At 38.0% G+C, this 19,152-nt stretch overlaps 1 protein-coding gene across 1 annotated transcript in view; it reads right to left on the bottom strand.

Moving 5' to 3' along the window:
- Positions 1–19,152, bottom strand: part of LOC129258767 (intersectin-1-like) — a 51,407-nt gene that overhangs the window by 13,385 nt on the left and 18,870 nt on the right. Inside the window, exons 8-21 of the mRNA XM_054896997.2 lie at positions 16,020–16,193; positions 14,955–15,424; positions 14,045–14,142; positions 13,420–13,472; positions 12,478–12,589; positions 11,456–11,605; positions 10,313–10,453; positions 9,104–9,191; positions 8,144–8,283; positions 7,432–7,589; positions 6,704–6,888; positions 4,910–4,948; positions 3,391–3,441; positions 992–1,057 (exon numbers count right to left, since the gene is read on the bottom strand). Coding sequence (XP_054752972.2) covers positions 992–1,057; positions 3,391–3,441; positions 4,910–4,948; positions 6,704–6,888; positions 7,432–7,589; positions 8,144–8,283; positions 9,104–9,191; positions 10,313–10,453; positions 11,456–11,605; positions 12,478–12,589; positions 13,420–13,472; positions 14,045–14,142; positions 14,955–15,424; positions 16,020–16,193 — 1,925 coding nt within the window. The remainder of the gene's footprint in view (positions 1–991; positions 1,058–3,390; positions 3,442–4,909; positions 4,949–6,703; positions 6,889–7,431; positions 7,590–8,143; positions 8,284–9,103; positions 9,192–10,312; positions 10,454–11,455; positions 11,606–12,477; positions 12,590–13,419; positions 13,473–14,044; positions 14,143–14,954; positions 15,425–16,019; positions 16,194–19,152) is intronic.

The following is a 19,152-nucleotide window of genomic DNA, read 5'->3' as shown; positions in this document are numbered from 1 at the left end:
TTCATTCACTCACTCACTCACTCACTCACTCACTTATCCACTCATCCATCCTCCATCCCTCCATCCCTCCATCCATCCATCCATCCATCCATCCATCCATCCATCCATCCATCCATCCATCCATCCATCCATCCATCCATCCATCCATCCATCCATCCATCCATCCATCCATCCATCCATCCATCCATCCATCCATCCATCCATCCATCCATCCATCCATCCATCCATCCATCCATCCATCCATCCATCCATCCATCCATCCATCCATCCATCCATCCATCCATCCATCCATCCATCCATCCATCCATCCATCCATCCATCCATCCATCCATCCATCCATCCATCCATCCATCCATCCATCCATCCATCCATCCATCCATCCATCCATCCATCCATCCATCCATCCATCCATCCATCCATCCATCCATCCATCCATCCATCCACCCACCCACCCACCCACCCACCCACCCACCCACCCACCCATTCATTCATTCATTCATTCATTCATTCATTCATTCATTCATTCATTCATTCATTCATTCATTCATTCATTCATTCATTCATTCATTCATTCATTCATTCAATTACTCTTACATCTATCCCTTAATTCATTCATCCATCCATCCATCCATTAAATCAATCAATCAATCATTCATTCATTCATTTATTCGTTCACTCATCCACTCATCCATCCTCCCTCCCTCCCTCCATCCATCCATCCATCCATCCGCCCACCCACCCATCCATCCATCCATCCATTAAATCATTCATTCATTCATTCATTCATTCACTCACTCACTCACTCACTCACTCACTCACTTATCCACTCATCCATCCTCCATCCATCTATCTTTCCATCCATCCATCCACCCACCCATTCATTCATTCATTCATTCATCAATTACTCTTACATGTACATCTATCCCTTCATTCATTCATTCATTCATCCATTTACCCGCTCAATCACTTATTCACTTAATCAGTAATCTACCTGCAAAAGCTCCGAATGGATCTTTCTTCTCTGAATCTGATTTGGTTGATTGCACTGAGCCAGTACCTGATCACGAGAGAGCAAAAAAAAAGAAATATCAATAAATGTAATAAAATTTTGTTAGAACTGGGACCTGCAACACAAATCAATGTGTTTGATCACACAGTTGATTGGTAAGCTTGATTTTACATAACGATCACTGTAATCTTGTTTAAAAATCAGTCACAGATACCATGGACCTGGTCCATGCAGATACTAAGCTTTGAAAAACAATATCATGACTGGGGTGGGGGAAGAAGGGAGGGGGGGGGGAGGAAGGAGAAGGGAGATAATCAGTTTCCAGCCACCACAAATCCAACCATAAGTCGCCAGGGAAGGTTCTCTGTAAATAGCCAAAATAGTAATTTTGTCTTCAAAATGAAAAAAAAAATAGAAAAAGATTGCTTATCTGAAAGAGTAATTTTTCTTCTTCGCACTGTCAAAATTTCAAATTGTACGGTTGAACAGAAAAAAATAAACAACAGTTTCTTTGAAACAAACTTTTGCAGCCTGCTCTGAAGTTCCACTGAGATTGTACAGTGTGCCCATATCATGCTTGAGCAGGGTTCCCACAGAAATTTGAAAACAGAATTCCATGACTTTTCCATGACTAAATTGCTGCTTTCCATGACTACCCATGACCAGACCTGCCAACCTCTAGGAATGAAAAACTGTATTCTGTGATAAAAAAAACTGTATTTTTCCCCCAAAAAGTGTATTTCATAATAAAATGCTTGGCGCACTCGTTTATCGCGGCGCTCAAGCTGCATGCAAGCTAAAACGCGCACTGCTTTTGCAGATGAAAAAAAAATAACATTAAAACATGTGTATATCTTCACACTGGTTTTAACAAAATGATTGAAAAAAAAGTTACCTGAAATTACATTGATCTATTAACCATCTTTGTGTATGTTTTATGAAATAGAGACATCTAGAGATTATTTTTCTCAATAAATTACGATTTAGTAAAAAAAAAAAAAAAAAAAAAAACACGTATTTTTCAAAGAAAAAACGTACTGCCGTATTTTGGTTGCAAAGACGTACTAAATACGGCTAAAACGTACTGGTTGGCAGGTCTGCATGACGTCCCAGATTTTCCATGACTGTGGGAACCCTGTTGAGTGAACCCTAAATTTCGAATGCTGGTTTTTTTTAAGCTCTTGCTTTAATACATTTTCTGCATTCAATCAAAAACCTGTGTGGGTTATTGTGATCAATTTTGAGAAGTTATGGATCGTTTGGAAGCTTTCCTTTAGGTGACTCATTCTTGCCTTCAGGGTGGCTGGTTACAATTCAACTAAAATCAATAATAGATTGAGAGATGTCACATCTGGGGAGCGTTTCATCAATATTTTCATCCGACAAGTTGTCAGATCTGACATCTTTCCATGATTTTGATTGGCAGAGAGGCACTGTTCCTATGGTAACTGTCGGATAAAATGGGTCTTGTCGGATAAAACGTCCGACAAGGCCTTTCATGAAACGCTCCCCAGAACTGATCTTCACTGTGAAATAGAATAGTTGAGACCTATGAAAATCACCGGCTATTTGCTTCACAATTTCTCGAGTTGTCGGTTGCTTGAATAGGACATAAAGCGGGAGGGGGACAAGGGATCGTTTTGTGACAGTTGTCAGTACTGAAATGTAGTTACATATCGGCAGACAACATAACAAGAAACACCTAAGCACCTCGGCCGACCAAACCAAAATAAGACTTCCACATCTGGCAACTTTTTTTTTTGGGGGGGGGGGGGGCATTTCACAAAACAAAAGTCAGTGATTTTCACCAACTATGATTGTTAATAAGTTACTAGAAATCCTTGCATCTGTTACATGGACATCTTGTAATTTTTTTACCCAACCCGATGGACTTACAGTTCCCTGATGGGAATCAAAGGCCCAAATTCACAAAGGTGGTTTTAAAAACCAACTGTTGAATCCATTGTTTATGCAAATTTCTTGTATAAATTACGCTTATTTTACCGCGTTCATTAAAACATGTCCAATACTGATGTGCGCTTTTGTCACAGTGCGCCAAGTTGACGCCTGTTACCATGGTTTAATAGATTCGCTATTTTATTCATGAGTCCACTGTTTGAAGAGTGGACTCATTACTTCAAAACAGTGGACTTATGAATAAACTAGCGTGGATAACCACGGCAACAGGCGTCAATTTGGCGCACTGTGACAAAAGCGCGCATCAGCATTGGACATTTTTTAATAAACACGGTAAAATAAGCGTAATATATACAGGAAATCTGCATAAACCATGGACTCAACTGTGGGTTTTCAAAACCACCTTTGTGAATTTGGGCCAAATGTTTGAGAATATGACAAACGTAAAACTTGAGATAAGATACCTGAGAATGCAGCAAATGGGTCGTTTGGATCGGTTTTTATAACTTCATTACCTGTCAAGAGAGAAGAAGGAGAGACTGAGAGAAGTGTCTTAAAACCATTGGAGTATTATTTGACCATCACTCTATTCATACTAGGGGCATGTTCAAGGTTGATTTTCAAATTTAAAAAGCAATATGAGTCATGATTGAAAACCAAATTACAAAACGCAGAACACAAACACAATTAGGGGTGCACTGTTCAGTGTCGAAAATATAAAGCTGACGATCTATTGATCATCTAACTTTTCCACTCACATTAGCGCAGCTTATTTTGCAGTTTGACCAATCACAAGATAGGTAAATTCTGGCATGCGCTTGTGAAGGCTTCCAACGCTAGAGTAGAGGTGTTTAAAAACCCAATCTTGTTCAGTGTCGCTTTTGTTGCATTCGCGATGTTGAAGGTCGTAAAATCTGAGCTGATCGTGTTTCAAAACGTACCTTTTTTGACGTTTCATATTTCCTCTGAATCGCGATCTAAAAGGTCTAGAGTTTGGTAATTGCTTTTTCAATCACAATTCATGTTGCTGTTTAAATTTGAACACCAATCCGGACCAATCAAAGCTATAATGTTATTTCGAATGATACATTATGTTTCATTTCATCCTGCATACAAACAAACGTTTCATTTTCACTGCCCTCACCGTATTTGCCACACTAGAAATAGGCATTTGAGCTGCCATGATTATTCTGTTTGAGCCTACTGATCTGTTTATTTTTAAAATCAATCAATGTTTGGAAATTGAAGTGGTACATGTATCTGTATGTACACAGTACAACAATAATAATAATATGCAACATTTATATTAGCACTTACATGTAATACAAATGTTCTAAGCACGGCATACTATTGGTAAACTGCAAATTCGTCCACTGCCGACTCGTCCAATCACTACATGGTCTACCTTCATTTAGTCTAATTCCATTCCGTCCATCAACATTTCGTCTAATAACCATTTGGTTCAATCATCACTTTGTCTAATCACGAGTTCGTCTATTACCATTTCGTCTAATAACCAGTTGGTCTAATACTCATTTTCTTTTCATTCATTTTGCACAATTAACACTTTAGTTTAATTAGACCACATGGTGTTTGGACTAAATGGCTATTGGACCAACTAATCATTAGACGGAATGGCATTAGACTAAATGAAAGTTGACCATGTGGTGAGTGGACGAACTAATGGTAGACCAAATGACAGTAGACCAGTTGGCATTTGGACGAATTGGAAATAAACCCATACTATTAGTTATTACCCCGGCTCTACATTAGCACAGCTATCTTGATAGGACGCTCGAGCATTCAAGGAATTCCTTCCTACCGGGTACCCATTTACTACACTTGGGTGGAGTGGCAAATGTAGATAAACACCTTGCCAAAGGATGCGAGTGCCATGGTGGGATTTGAACCCTGGACCTCGTGGTTCAAAGTCCAGAGACTTACCCACTGAGCCACAACACCTCTTCCTGTACAGGTACTTACCGTCAAAGCCTGAAGAAAATGGGTCATTCTCACTTGAGCCTGAAAGGAATAAAAGAAATAAGAAGCAATAATGACCCAAGCTCATTATATCAATAAATACATATAATAAACTCAATTGTTTCAGAAGATGTGTAGTAAATTAACTTAATTGGATGAGCCCTCGCTTATGAATGTTCTTCAAATTCATTGGCAATATACTGATTCACTTTTTTTTAATAGTCATTAGGGTTATAATATTTTATAATTTCAATTACATTACTCAATTCAATTCAATTCAATTCAATTTCAATTCAATTATTTATTCAACCATCAAAAGGATAAAAACAGTACAATATACAGTATTAACAAAGTATCAGAAAAAAACCAAAACAAATAGATGGTTCGGAGACCCCGGAGAAGCGATGCTTATAAAAGGGGTCACCACTCAATAATTTCAAGTTATAAATTGCCCTTTTTTTCAACACGTCATTTTTAATTTTTCTAGTTTTATATTGGTGCAATTATTAATTTCAAATGTAAATAACTGAGCAGTGCCTTACAAAGTGTATTATTTCAGCATTTTCAATGATACACCCTATTTGTATAAATGCATATGTCGTACAGTATCATGTGTGACCACAACGTATTTCTATACGCTATCATGGAAAATGAACTATGAATCGGTTTAAATAGAAACAGAAATATGGCACTATATACATGTACAATGCTGTGGATCATCATCACCCTCATAGGCATCGTACTTGAAATAGTTCAAGTTCAATTTATTAAAAAAACCAGACATATTATGAGTACAAATCAATGATCAGATGGTACAAAAGAATACATGATACGATATGAACGGTTTTCTAGGACCCCGAAGAAGCACAGCTTGTGAGTGGGGCCCTACAGTATATACCTCTAAATAAGATGTAGATCTAAATGTATAAAATGACAAAGGAGAATACATGTACATAATAAACATATATATCAACTACAAATATGTACAAAATGTACATTAAATAAGTGTCAGCATAAACAAACTCACACACACACACACACACACCCTCACACCCCAACACACATGACTAGGGTGGCCAACTACGAGGTACATGTAAAACATAATAGACTCTATGGAAGAAAAACTTTCTAAATTAACTAAGATAATAGATTTTCAAAGAAGTATTTTTTACATTGCACTTTAAACCGATAAAGAGTTGTACAGTTCCTAATATCAGAAGGTAACCTGTTCCACTCCTTGATACAGGTTGTTATGAAAGAATTTAAGGATACATAAGGTAAAAACATTCAATCATAATCTGAATAAAAAATTACTAGCATTTATTTTCATTTCCACAATACAACATTGTTCACTATAAAAGAAATTTGTCATACATTTTTCATTTCAAGAGGGAGTGTTCAATGAAAGGTTAAGTTGAATCATTAATCTGACAGTTACCACAGAAACTGCACCAAATGTCATGTGTCTTTGTGATTGCGGCCTCAGCCAAGTACGACTATACTCTGTAAAGAGGACTGTACTCAACGGAAGAAGAAGAAGAAGAAACAGTTAGTCACCTGACGTGTGTTTCTCAGCGAATCAAAGTAAAAAAAAGATGTCAGAATTGACAAAATATTCATAAAATCCTCACTTGCCAACAATACTCCCTGGACCATGCATCACAAAGTTTAGAGATGGATCACACAGCTGATGTTTAATGGACTGCACCAATGCAATCAATTGTAAATCAAGCCTTGCGATCGGTTGCATCGCTTTGTGTAACCGGGGCCATTGTGTAAAGTGAAAAGGAAACTCACCAAAGGCAGCAAATGGATCAGCTTTCTTCGAACTCTCCTCTTGTTTCTTCTTCTTCTCTTCCTCTTCTTTTCTCCTCTTCTCCGCCTCTGCGTTCTCTTTCTCCGTTCGCTGCTGGGCTAACCTGATGGCATCGAACTTCTTCTTACTCTCGTCCTCCTCCTTCTTCTTTTGCAATGCGTCTTGCCTGAGGAGGATAAAATTACCATATAACACAGCTCAGCAAAACACTACTTTACATGTACATGTATGTTGCTCAGTTATGGCACTACAAGTTGCACAATAAATGAAAAAATTGATTCCCATATTCCCAATGTATATTGTGATACAATGTAGCATATTTGTGCCCATAAGCCCCCCCCCCCCTCAAAAAAAAAAAAATGTTTGAGAGCTATCAGGAATGATGTATAGTTATCATCTTTGAATACTATCAAAGTCACTGATACACTTTGTTGCATAATCACTGAACCATGGTTTAGAATAGGAAGCAACACATGTTTAATTCAAGAAATAGATTATATTCAATTACAAAGAAGAGAGTTGATTTATCTGCTCCTTAACATTCAACACGCACAATGACTATGGACCCTTTCCAGAAAGAATTGTGTTTGATCACAACTTACAAAATAAAAAATAAGTTTAAAATGTGCGATTCTAGTTGGTGAAAAATCACATTTTTGTAAGATGGCAACTCTGTCTGCAACATCTCCCAGAAGATGAAGCATTTTACCTTATTTTTTCATTCTGTTGGTTCTGTTTAATGAGTGAGAGCTTCTTCTGGTCCTCAAGGCGTTTCTTGATCGTGCTGAAGTCGGCCATCTTGGCTTTTAGCTGCTTCTGCAGCTGATCCGTCTCGTTTTGATCTCTCACCAGGTTCGCTTTCAATTCCTTCAGTGAAAGAAAGAACAGCTGAAATTAATTTCTGAAGTTGTTAAACACACAAATCATCATCAAGATCGATTACATCTGACTTGAGATTGATTTCTAGCTCTCGATTTAGAATTGCCACAAGGTAAGATTCACATCAGCATTGACTAGTCTGCATGGACAGAAACTGATATACTCTGAGCAAAAGTGGATCTTGGCATAAAGACTAGCAAATATGAACTTGCTTTAGACCTTCTGTACACAAGTCACAGCCAGGCTGGATATTCAGACCACTTTCCTCCTGTGAAGGGTTCGAACAGCAAACCAATCGTTGACTTGGGGGGTGCTTCAAAATTAGTTTCGTACCAACGCGCACACAATATTTAGCTCGCCAGTGCAGCGATGCGTTTTGAAACATGCTACTGGGAATTCAAATTCAACTATCTGTCATGCTTGAATCGTTGCGAAACATCCCCCATGTTCCATAAAAATATGTGTGAATAGCATGTGCTATATTTTAAGATGAATATGCTCTATGCCCATTCAGCTAGATCATTGAACCGTATTTCACTTACAGCAAGTTTTGAATGGTTGGAGTCCGTGTCTTGGAGACTGGCAGCGGTTTTTCTCTCCACCTCCTCCAGAGCAGCCCTCATCCTCACGAGAGTCTTTTGTTTGTTGTCATAGCTAGTCATCACTGCAGCATATGTATCCGCTGTAACAAGAAAAGAGAACAAACTAGGTTTACAGAAAAATATGCAGAGCATAGATAAGAGAAGCAGAAGGAGAATCAGACAAAGAAAAAACGATGGGAAGATAATATCCAGGAATGGACAGGCTGTAGGCTAAGTGATACAGTGAGGAAAGCGGAGGAACAATACGCATGGCAAAATTTGTCGCAAGGTCGTGCGTTGCCCATACAGTTTATTGAACTATGGGGCAGATAGATGTAAAACGAAAGGTAGCTAAGGTGATTTGTGGGAAGTCAGAGCTGCGTTTCTCCCCAAGGGAACAAGCAAGTGGTTTTTCATTACCAATGCACCAAATAAATTAATATAAGATCGAGTGAAAATTTGCTAAAGTGGCCATCAGACCTCCTGGTAATTAAACCAAGTAGCAATTAGACCTGCACTGGCAATTTCTCTTTTTTTCCCTTTTTTTTTAGACTGTTCTTTGGGCCTGATGTTGCCATCATAAAATGATGATAAGTGGCCCATGACTGCCATGTAATAAACCATTAATTTGGTAACATGACAATAGTAATGAGATGAAATGGGCAGTCCACCCAAACCAAATATCGCCAGGGGCCGAAGCCACGTGCTCCTGGGACTGAAACAGAGGTTCCCCCTTTACAGCGAGGGTTGTCATCCCCAAAGGAAGCCTGATCAGCTAGGAGCAAAGCTAGACAAGCTACATGTAGTAAAATTGACAACCTCCCCTTGACCCCTTCACACCAAATACCAGTTAAAAAAAAAAGTGGGCCAAAAAACATGGGATAAGTGGTCCTAGTGAGGTCATAATAATTGTTTACTCACAGACTTGGGTGTTGATATTTAGTTTCTTAGCTTGGACCTGTAGTTCATCCTTCTGTTGAGCTCTCTGTTGCTTCAACTGACGTAATTCCTGCAGAAAGACAGAGAGAGAGAAAAAAAAATCACTTTTTGTTACGTTTACTTTCATTATTCAAGTTTCAGTTTTGCTTATTTTTACTGCTTTCAAGTGCTTATTCACTTTTAAAAAGGCACTGTAGAAATCTTGAGATAATAATATTTATTATACTATGGAAAAATAAAAAAACAATTTCCTGCTTCACCTGTCATAATTTCCCAAATGAAACAAAATATATCAACCCAATATCTCATGCCAGAATGATATCCATAATTTAAACATTTATATCGCTGATAATGCTACAAAATATGAAAAATACCACGTACCTGTATCTAAAAAAACAAATTGCAGACAGGATATAGATGTAGTGTGACGTTGGTTTTTACACTAATGCAAACTAGACACATTCTTACTTTGCCTTTTTCAGTTTTGGATATTTGTTTTGGAATCAATATTAAAAATAGTCTTATTAATACCATTATATTTTATGCAAAATTATTTATTTATAAACAAAAATACAATGAGAAAATGTTAATCTTCAAACACTTTAAAAATGAAATTATTTTTTTAGAAAAAGTAGAGCGAGCAATTGCAGTAAAACAAGGCAAACTTTCAGTTCACTTTGATAAATGGAATTCATTAAACAAGTATCAAGATATTTTTGCTGAATTGTAACACTTTTTTTACTTATGTATATGATTTATTATATTGCTGCTATTATTTATGTACATGTATATTGTGATTTGATTTTGAAGCAATAAAATCTATAATAATAAAAATTAAAAAAAACTAGACCCAGGGACCCGTCTTACAAAGAGTTGGGATTGATCGGATTGATCGCAGCTATGGAAAGCTAGCAAAGTCAACATATAAAATGCATGTTTGTTAAAAAAAATTCTAGATATGAATGTATAACCATAAATTCATTGATTTCTTGACAATTGGTGTGTTCTCCTTTGTTTACAAAGGACATTTTCGAAATTTCCTGTTGAAAAAATTATGACACTGATGGATTTCCATAGAGTTGCGATTGATTGGATCAATCGTAACTCTTTGTAAGACGGGGCCCAGGTGGTCCCTGTAAAATACGATGCCTCGGATAATTACAGAATTCAGAATTGAACAGTGAGAATCACCTTTATTCTCTGCTGGAGTTGGTCTATCTCGGCAACCTTGACATCCCTATTCTGTCCCATCAGTATGATTGATGTCTGGTGTTCTTGCACATAGTTCTGACTCTCGTTAATCTTTTTATTCAGCTCGTTCTTCTTGTCCTCCTGTAAAGAGAAAGCATCACACGAATTTAGTCAAATATTTTTCAAAGGCAAACTTAAAGCAGAAGAGACTAGCATCATTATTAATATCATTATCATTATCATCATCTTCATCATCATCATCACACCCATCACCACATCTTCATCATCCTAATTAAATCGTCATTATCATCATCATCATCATCATTATCATCATCATCATCATCATCATCATCATCATAATCATCATCATCATAATCATCATCATCATTATCATTATCATCATCATCATCATTATCATCATTATCATCATCATCATCACACCCATCACATCTTCATCATCCTCATTAAATCATCATCACCATTATCATCATCATCATCATCATCATCATCATCATCATCATCATCATCATCATCATTATCATTATCATCATCATCATTATCATCATTATCATCATCATCATCATCATCACACCCATCACATCTTCATCATCCTCATTAAATCATCATCACCATTATCATCATCATCATCATCATCATCATCATCATCATCATCATCATCATCATCACCACCATCATTATACCATTCCCCCTCTTTCTCAATATGACAACCATCACCACCACCACTGTCTATGCAACGATTAACAAAATATCATAAACATCACCATAACACACACTTGGGACTAAACATAAACTGAAATTATCTGCTGCTGGCTAGTGTTCCTACAATGTATTCACACCAATATCATTATCATCAACAGCATTGATCAACGTCACAACATGAATGGAGATTTCAATCTGCATATCAATTCCATGCAATGCCCATTATCATCATCATCACCTCGGCCCCATTTCATAAAGCCTTCTTACAATAACAAATGCAAAACTTCTATAAACTTCTATAACAAATTTACTATCAGCCAATCAGATTGAAGGATTTCAGTAGCTTTTAACAGATACTACAAATTTGTTATTATAACAAGTTTTATGAAACAGGCCCCTGAAATGAAATTATATGTTGCTCACCAGAGTTTCAATTTCACATGCTAACGTCTTGTTGGTGGCCTTGAGGTGACAAACCTCCTCCTGGGACTTTATCCGTTTGGCTTCCAGTTCTTGTCTCTTCTGTCTCTCAATCTCCATCTGCCTCTGTCTCTCCAGCTCTCTCCTTGCGGCCTACAAAGAAAATTAAAAAATATCATTATTTGTTTTATAATTGTTAAATTTCATTATTCTTAAAAATTCAGTAATATTTACAGTACAAGTGCAGTCTTAAAAGCAGCAGCAGCTTAGTTACACCAGCAGTAGTTGCAGGATAGTCAATAGTATGTAGTAATAGTCGTAGTAGTTACAACATAGTTAATAGAAGTAGCAGTAGAAGTAGTAGTAGTAGTAGCAGCAGCAGTAGTAGTAGTAGCAGTAGCAGTAGCAGTAGCAGTAGCAGTAGCAGTAGCAGTAGCAGTAGCAGTAGCAGTAGCAGTAGCAGTAGCAGTAGCAGTAGTAGTAGTAGTAGTAGTAGTAGTAGTAGTAGTAGTAGTAGTAGTAGTAGTAGTAGTAGTAGTGGTAATAGTAGTAGAAGCAGTATATATACATTTAGTCAAGAGCAATGTGAGACACTGGGTTTACCCAAACCTGACTAATATTGCCTGACATATCAATGATGTGGTTTCCACCAAATAACATCTGTTGCCAGGAAAGTGCACAGGCAGTGTGTGTCAGTGCATTCTCCATGCATTGTAGTACTCTCCCCTCACCGACCTTGTATACAGACTTTGTATGCACACACATTTATGTAATTTGTAAACTGCATGCTAGCCAGACTTAAGCCAGGTAGGGGGGCGACTTAGATTTAAGCAAATGACTTAGCCAAAAATAGCAATTGACTAGCAAAGATGGCTAAGCATTTTATCTTCAGCAGAATACTGAGTAAAATACTTTAAATCATGGCTCAAGTATGGGATTGGATACCGGCCAGGTCCACTAGTGACCATGGAAACTGAAAAGTCCCAACTAGTAGTGGAGATAAAGCCCAGCCCTGGGTAACTCACCTCTCTTTGCTGTTCTAACTTTAACCTTTGGGCTTCTCTCTCAGCTTCGATTTCTCTTTGCTTCTGCATCATTCTCTCCAACTCCAGCTGCCTCCGCCTTTCCTGCTCTAACCTGTAATCAGTAAATTAGCCTAGTTATCAAATTGGCAATATTTATGCTTCTCAAAATAAAGTATGATGACAAATTCAGACAATAATTCATTGATTTAAGTGGAAAATTTACCCGCACATTACATAGATTTTGATAAATATAGAAAATAAGGCACAAATAAATGAATGAAAACCATCAAAGAATATTGACAGAGTAACATATTTAAAAGTTTTGATGCTCACAAAAGAGCAGCTCCTCCACATGCCATGTGATATGAATTCCATGAAATGCCATTCCCCCCCAAAAAAAAAAAATAAATAAATAAACAAAACAATAGTAAATAAAAAAATAAATATTAAAAATAAATAACAAATAAAATTGTAGTTGTACATTCATCATACCATCAGAGATAACATTTTACATGAGAAAAATATTTTCAGTCATCTTGAACCATCGAAAAATGTGATTACATGACAAACATGTATGGAGTAGCTGCTCTCATGTGACATAAAACAAAAATTGAAACTTAAAAAAATCAATAACGCTGTTATTCTTTGATGGATAGTCATCAAACCTTCATCAATATATATTTTTTTCTTATTACCCTGCATTCCATAAAACCAATTTCATGAGTAATAGAGAGGACTTCCTTTTAAACTATAACATTTTCAAAAAAGGGACACCAACACAGCAAGGGGGAGATTCATTCCTCTAATTTTCCAAATATTATTTTTTGAATTGTAATTCATTAATCAGTTACACAAAGTTGAGAGTTTTTAAGTTTGAAGGTTTTTAACACACCCATTGAAAATACATTTCCCTTTATTATCAACATTGCTTATGATATTTACCTTATTCTTTCTTTCCTCTCCTGCTCTTGCTTTTCAATCTCCCTTTGCCTTTCCTGTATTAAAACATTAAACAAAAAGTCAGTGATTTTCATTATGTTATAAGCTACCAACATCCTTACATCTGATTGGCTCAGAGCTTATTTGTCACTGGATATCACTATTTGTGTAATGAAACACTCCCCTCAGAAACTTGGATTAATAATAAAGTGGGTGCTCATGTATACCAGTGGACCATTTACTGCAATAACCATACATCCAACATGTATATCAGGGGGCGTCGTGGTCTAGTGGTTACGACTCTTGTCTTTCAATCAGGGAAACTTGGGTTCAAATCCCAGCCTTGGCGTGTTTTCCTTCAGCAAGAAATTGATCCACATTGTGCTGCACTTAACCCAGGTGAGGTGAATGGGTACCCTGCAGGATTAATTGAGTGAATGCAATGAGCGCTGGGAGGAAGCTTGAGCTAAAGCCGGAGTAAACAATAATAATAACAATGCGCCTCAGAATAGATTATTTCTAGATAGATTGGGCAATATAAATGCCTTAGATTATTATATAACCCTACATCTCATATACATGTACAAGAAGTCTTGATCTTATCTGTGGGCAGGGTCTGTCTTCTTACCTTTTCTCTTTCTTGGACTTCTCTCAGCGCTGCCCTCCGTCTTTCAAGCTCCTGCTGACCTTTCTCAAAGTTCTGTCTCTTTCTGTCTTCAAACGATACTATATTCATCAGGAAGGAAAAGAAGTGATAATTGGTAAAGCTCACCATGAATGAGTGTTTCCCTCATATAATTGTTTTAATTCACATTCCTCTTTCAATTTCAATCCTTATTTTCATTCCATTACCTTTTCACTAGACAAAAAAAAATCAATTTTTTCCCCATTCACATTCAATATTTTTTTTCTTCACAATCATAGAATTTTACATGTCTTAGTAAATTTTTACGCAGAGGCTGCAAGCTTCATCAGACCTAGGTCGTATCTATTTGCATCCTATCCCATTTCTATCCCAATCCACAAGCCTAGTGTCAGTTTCATCCGACATTAGACAGTGTAGGCAGGGTTGGCTGGAGTGAGAGATACTGTTGTTAAATACAGCCCCCGATAATTTTTTTATAAAATGGGAAATAGTTTGAAAATGAAGGGCAAAACTACAAAATACATTTCTTGAATATTTTCAGGTATTGCCCAAGTGTTTCTCAAGCATATTATTCGAGCATTTCCTGTCATTCCCTGTACATCCCAAGCTCTTCCCAGCATTAACAAGTAACACATGGCTTCACGCAAGAAAGATGATTGTTTTTCTTTATAAATGATATACCCACAACTTTCATTGTTGATTTGGCACAAAGGAAGGGACAATAGCTCTGTGTAAAGTTGTCTGGAAGATGTAAAAATTGAAAAAAAGGCCTATACTTTTGTACAGAGTAAAGCAAAATGAAGCTGAAATTATGCTGAAAATCTGAATCACAAAAAGCTGAAATCAAAGGTGAACTCTCACACATCTGCAGACTGCTTGATGAAACACGTACCTGGAGTGAATTTCTTTTCTTCTTCTTGAGGCTGCTGCTCGTCCACGCTCTGCTGCTTGACGAGGGCAGGGGAGAGAGGGGCCCCCATAGCCCCAAACCCTCCTTGAGGAGGCATAACACCTGGCATAGCACCAGGCATTGTAACACCACCACCACCACTACCAGCACCCATCATTGCCCCTCCCATGGGAGGCATGCCACCAACCATAGGTGCAGGAGGCATACCCCCCATACTGGCCATCATGCTCGGGGTGGGCATGGCGGGAGCCGGAGCGGGGGTAGGGGGTGCCCCTCCCGCCCCCGATGAGGTCAAGCTGGAGGAGCGGCCTCGCCGGTAGGAAGGGGGTACAAGGTCAGGTGGTAGCTTAGCAGGGAGGGGTTTCCCAGCCTTGACCAGGTCAACAAGGTGAAGTGCCACACAGAACTCCTCACAAGTCAATCTCCCATCATTGTCGACATCAGAGAGACCCCTAGAAATACAGATAAAACAAATCAGTGACATCATATACATGCATTGTATGCATTCTCATACTTTTGGCCAATAGTTCTTTGAATATTCATTACTATTTTCATAATTCATTTGTATCCTACTGAATACAGTACATACTTGATAATAAAAGACATTTATACAATGCAGTCTATGGAGAAACATGTGCATGTGTATTTTATTTCAAGGTGTCTTATTACAATTAAATCGAGCTGCATTTTTCAGCTCTCACAGCACTATGACTGTGATTAAAACTCGGGGAAATTGTTAACATTTGATCCAGTGTAAGAACAGGATTGAAGACGTCACAGGATTAGGAGTCATTACATTGATCTTTGCGGAAGTCAACGAGGAAAACCGTCCAGTCACTGCTATCAGAGTGTATGTGATATAGACAATTAAGAACAGGGGCCTGCAACATAATGATTAGCGATTGATCGAGTGGATCATTTTTACAATTGATCACACACAATAATCAATGCAATCTATCATAGAAATCAGCCTAAGATCAATTGTAAAACTCTTTCTTCATGTTGCTGAGCCCAGAACCACCACATGCTTGAGATACATGTACGAACCAGATTTGTGCAAGGTGGGCCTGACCCAGACCAGACTGGACCAGGACATTCCTAGCCTGGGCTCCTGTCAGGAACCCGCTCCTAGTCCTATCCTGGGTGTTGAACATCTGGGTGAACTTGAGCTTCGAGTTATGAGGTACACCCCAGTCGGCGTTTATAGAGGATGACCGTGCCCTATAAAAGAAATAAGACAAAACGAAAGTAGCATGAAAATGAGATTTTAACATGGCAGGGCCAGACCCGATAGACAAGCTCTTAAATCTGCCAGAGAATTTAACTAAATTTATACATGTTCGTCTCACATTGTAACTTCATATATTAGGGTATTGGACGAAGCAAAATAGTTACATGCTAGTTCTAGTTAGCCCAAAATAAACTGGACTATACAGGATTGATGCCAGTTGAGTGCATATTACAGTTCTCAGATCACCAAACCACAAAGAACGGGTGAAGAATCAAATAGGAACAGTGCTATGTAGTAAAAGTTTGGCTATTTTTTTTCTGCCCAAGTGGCATGCAACATCAAAAAAGTTAATAAATAAGCTGCTGGCAAATGGATCGAAAAAAATAAAAACAGAATATTTTTATCCTCTTGATACCAAACGTACAATTGAAATTTACCAAACCCTCTTTGCTCTTGCCACATTACCAGTTATTAATTAAATCGGTACTAAAAATTGAACACACGCTTCTACCCCCCCCCCCCCCCCCCGGTGGTTCATAATGCTATACATCTCACCACCCCTCTCCCTTTTCAGCTCATTTCCAGGCTCACTAACCGTGCACTGACAAGTCGGCAACTTGATGACGTGGGTTCCATGACATTTACTCCGGCAACAATCGCTCCGCTCTAAATTCCACACACTAAATGGAATGACCAACTTCAACCCTGGAGTTAACACTATACCCGATCCTAAACCCAACATAAAACCCTATTGCAACCCTAACCCTATGTCTGAGATGAAATAAAGCCTGTCCGGAGCAATTGTTGCTGGAGCAAATGTTGTGTCACTGCTCTGTGACATGCTACAAGGCAAACAGCCCTACAGTGCGAGTTGCTCTACATGGTATACATGTATCTCATTCAGAATGCAATTCCTAAAGCTACATGAAGCATGGGGCCGTTTAATAAAGCTGTTCCGAAGTTACGCAAGACTGTACACATGACTGGTTGACCCTTTTTTTTGGCAAATGAGACACCAAAAATGTTTCCTCCTACAGCGTAATTGGGGTAAATTTTCTATAATTTTCATGAGATCTTGAAAAATTGCCAAAGTATTCATTCAATGATTGTTATAAATGAGAATGTTATTAAACCAAAAAGATTGGATTATTTGTTATCAATGAGAATGTTATTAAACCAAAAAGACTGGATTGTTTGTTACCAATGAGAATGTTATTAAACCCAAAAGATTGAGTTGTTTGTTTCCAATGAGATTGTTATCAAACCAAAACAAGACTGGATTTCAGACTATTGAGAATTTGATCTAGGTTAGGGTCACCAGTTGCACGTGAAGTTGTGCGTAAAAGCTTTATGAAACACCAACCTGAGAAAGCTACAATGAACGAAGCTGAAATGAGTTTCCATGAACCATAATGCACAGAGTACATTCTGAACCCTGATTTGCATACAAAAGCCCAGCGCACACTAGGCAACGCGATTGCACTAAAATCCGCTTACAACAGAATAGCAGAATGTGGGCAACCCGCAACATGCTGCAGCTGCGACCTGATTTGCTGCAGAGGAATCGCAGACCCAATCTTAGACATTTGACAGGTCGAATCTTCCTGCGATATGCCTCGATTACTTCAGCCAATCAGATGTGTCTTAGAAGATGACATCACAACCAATTTACTGAGCTGATGCAGCGGAGACAACCTGCGTGTAATAGGTGCCTACCGTACCGTGGAGATGCAGCGCATCGCAGAGCTAATGTTAAATGTGTGCTGTTACCTGTGATGCGATCACAGGGAGATACTATTGGCAACTTGTTGCAATTAGATCTTAAGCAATCACGTCGTATAGTGTGCACAGGGCTTCAAATGACATGATCAGGCATAATGCAACGATGATGAATTATGCATTTGAATGGAGTGAATCAAGTCTATTCCTACTAAATTTCAAACATTTACAATTCAGATGAATCCATTTTGTTTGCATTGACCATCACATACATGTACATGCATTTCAGGGCCGTGCCTCTCAAATTGTTGCAACAGATCCAATCCATCTCAATTATAGAAAGCCAAAAACACCATTATTTGGAATGATAAGTATGATGAAAAAATCTACATGTATGATCATATGTAACAGGAATTGTCTTTTTTATTTATTTATTTCTTTTGTAATTCACAAAAATAAATTCTATTCTATTTTACTATATTTTATTAATGGTCAGCAGCAAATAAGGTTTACTCTTTTTGTGGCTGCTACCCTCTCAGTATACATCTATTATTATAAGAATAAGACGTATGACTATATTATCATTTTTTTTCATTTGTCAATTAAGACCTTTTTTGACACTGTCGACCTAGAACACATTAAAAGCCTTGAACCTAGCCTGAACTCTTGGACAGAGACTGCATATTTTGTCCGAGTTGCCATTACAAGCCTGATGCTGTCAAGCGAATCGTCAGCAATCTGTCTGATGCGGTAGACCTCACACAGTGGCTTTTGCAGCCACCGCCTACATGCATATACCTCCACCTTGCTTTATGTTGTTATCTTTTCATTTTCTAGGATTAAGTTCATGTTTTTTGTGCAAAAAAATGGCCACTGGACATAGTCCAAAATAAGAAAAAAGGACCTAATGCAAGACTGGATTGTTCGCAGCAACTGGGCATAATCTTCAGCGTCAGACATATTGCAGACTTTTTGCTTATTACAGCGTCAGACTCGAAAAGGCAAAGACAAAATCTGCAGCCTCCGCAGAGATCATAGGCTACCTTGAACCAAGCTGATGATGAAAGTCAAATCTCATGCAGTGATGGGGGAAAGGGGATCAGCAGGCTACCTTGGAATAAAGTGGTATTTATGACTGCCATAACCTCCAAGGGTCAATGACCTCAGCATCATAGGCCGCATTGACCTGATATCAAAGTGTTTTGAACGGAAGTCTGGTAAACATTAAAA

This window comes from Lytechinus pictus, chromosome 4 (assembly GCF_037042905.1).
Source record: "Lytechinus pictus isolate F3 Inbred chromosome 4, Lp3.0, whole genome shotgun sequence".
Lineage (NCBI taxonomy): Eukaryota > Metazoa > Echinodermata > Echinoidea > Temnopleuroida > Toxopneustidae > Lytechinus > Lytechinus pictus.
This window is presented reverse-complemented; position numbering and strand designations above follow the sequence as displayed.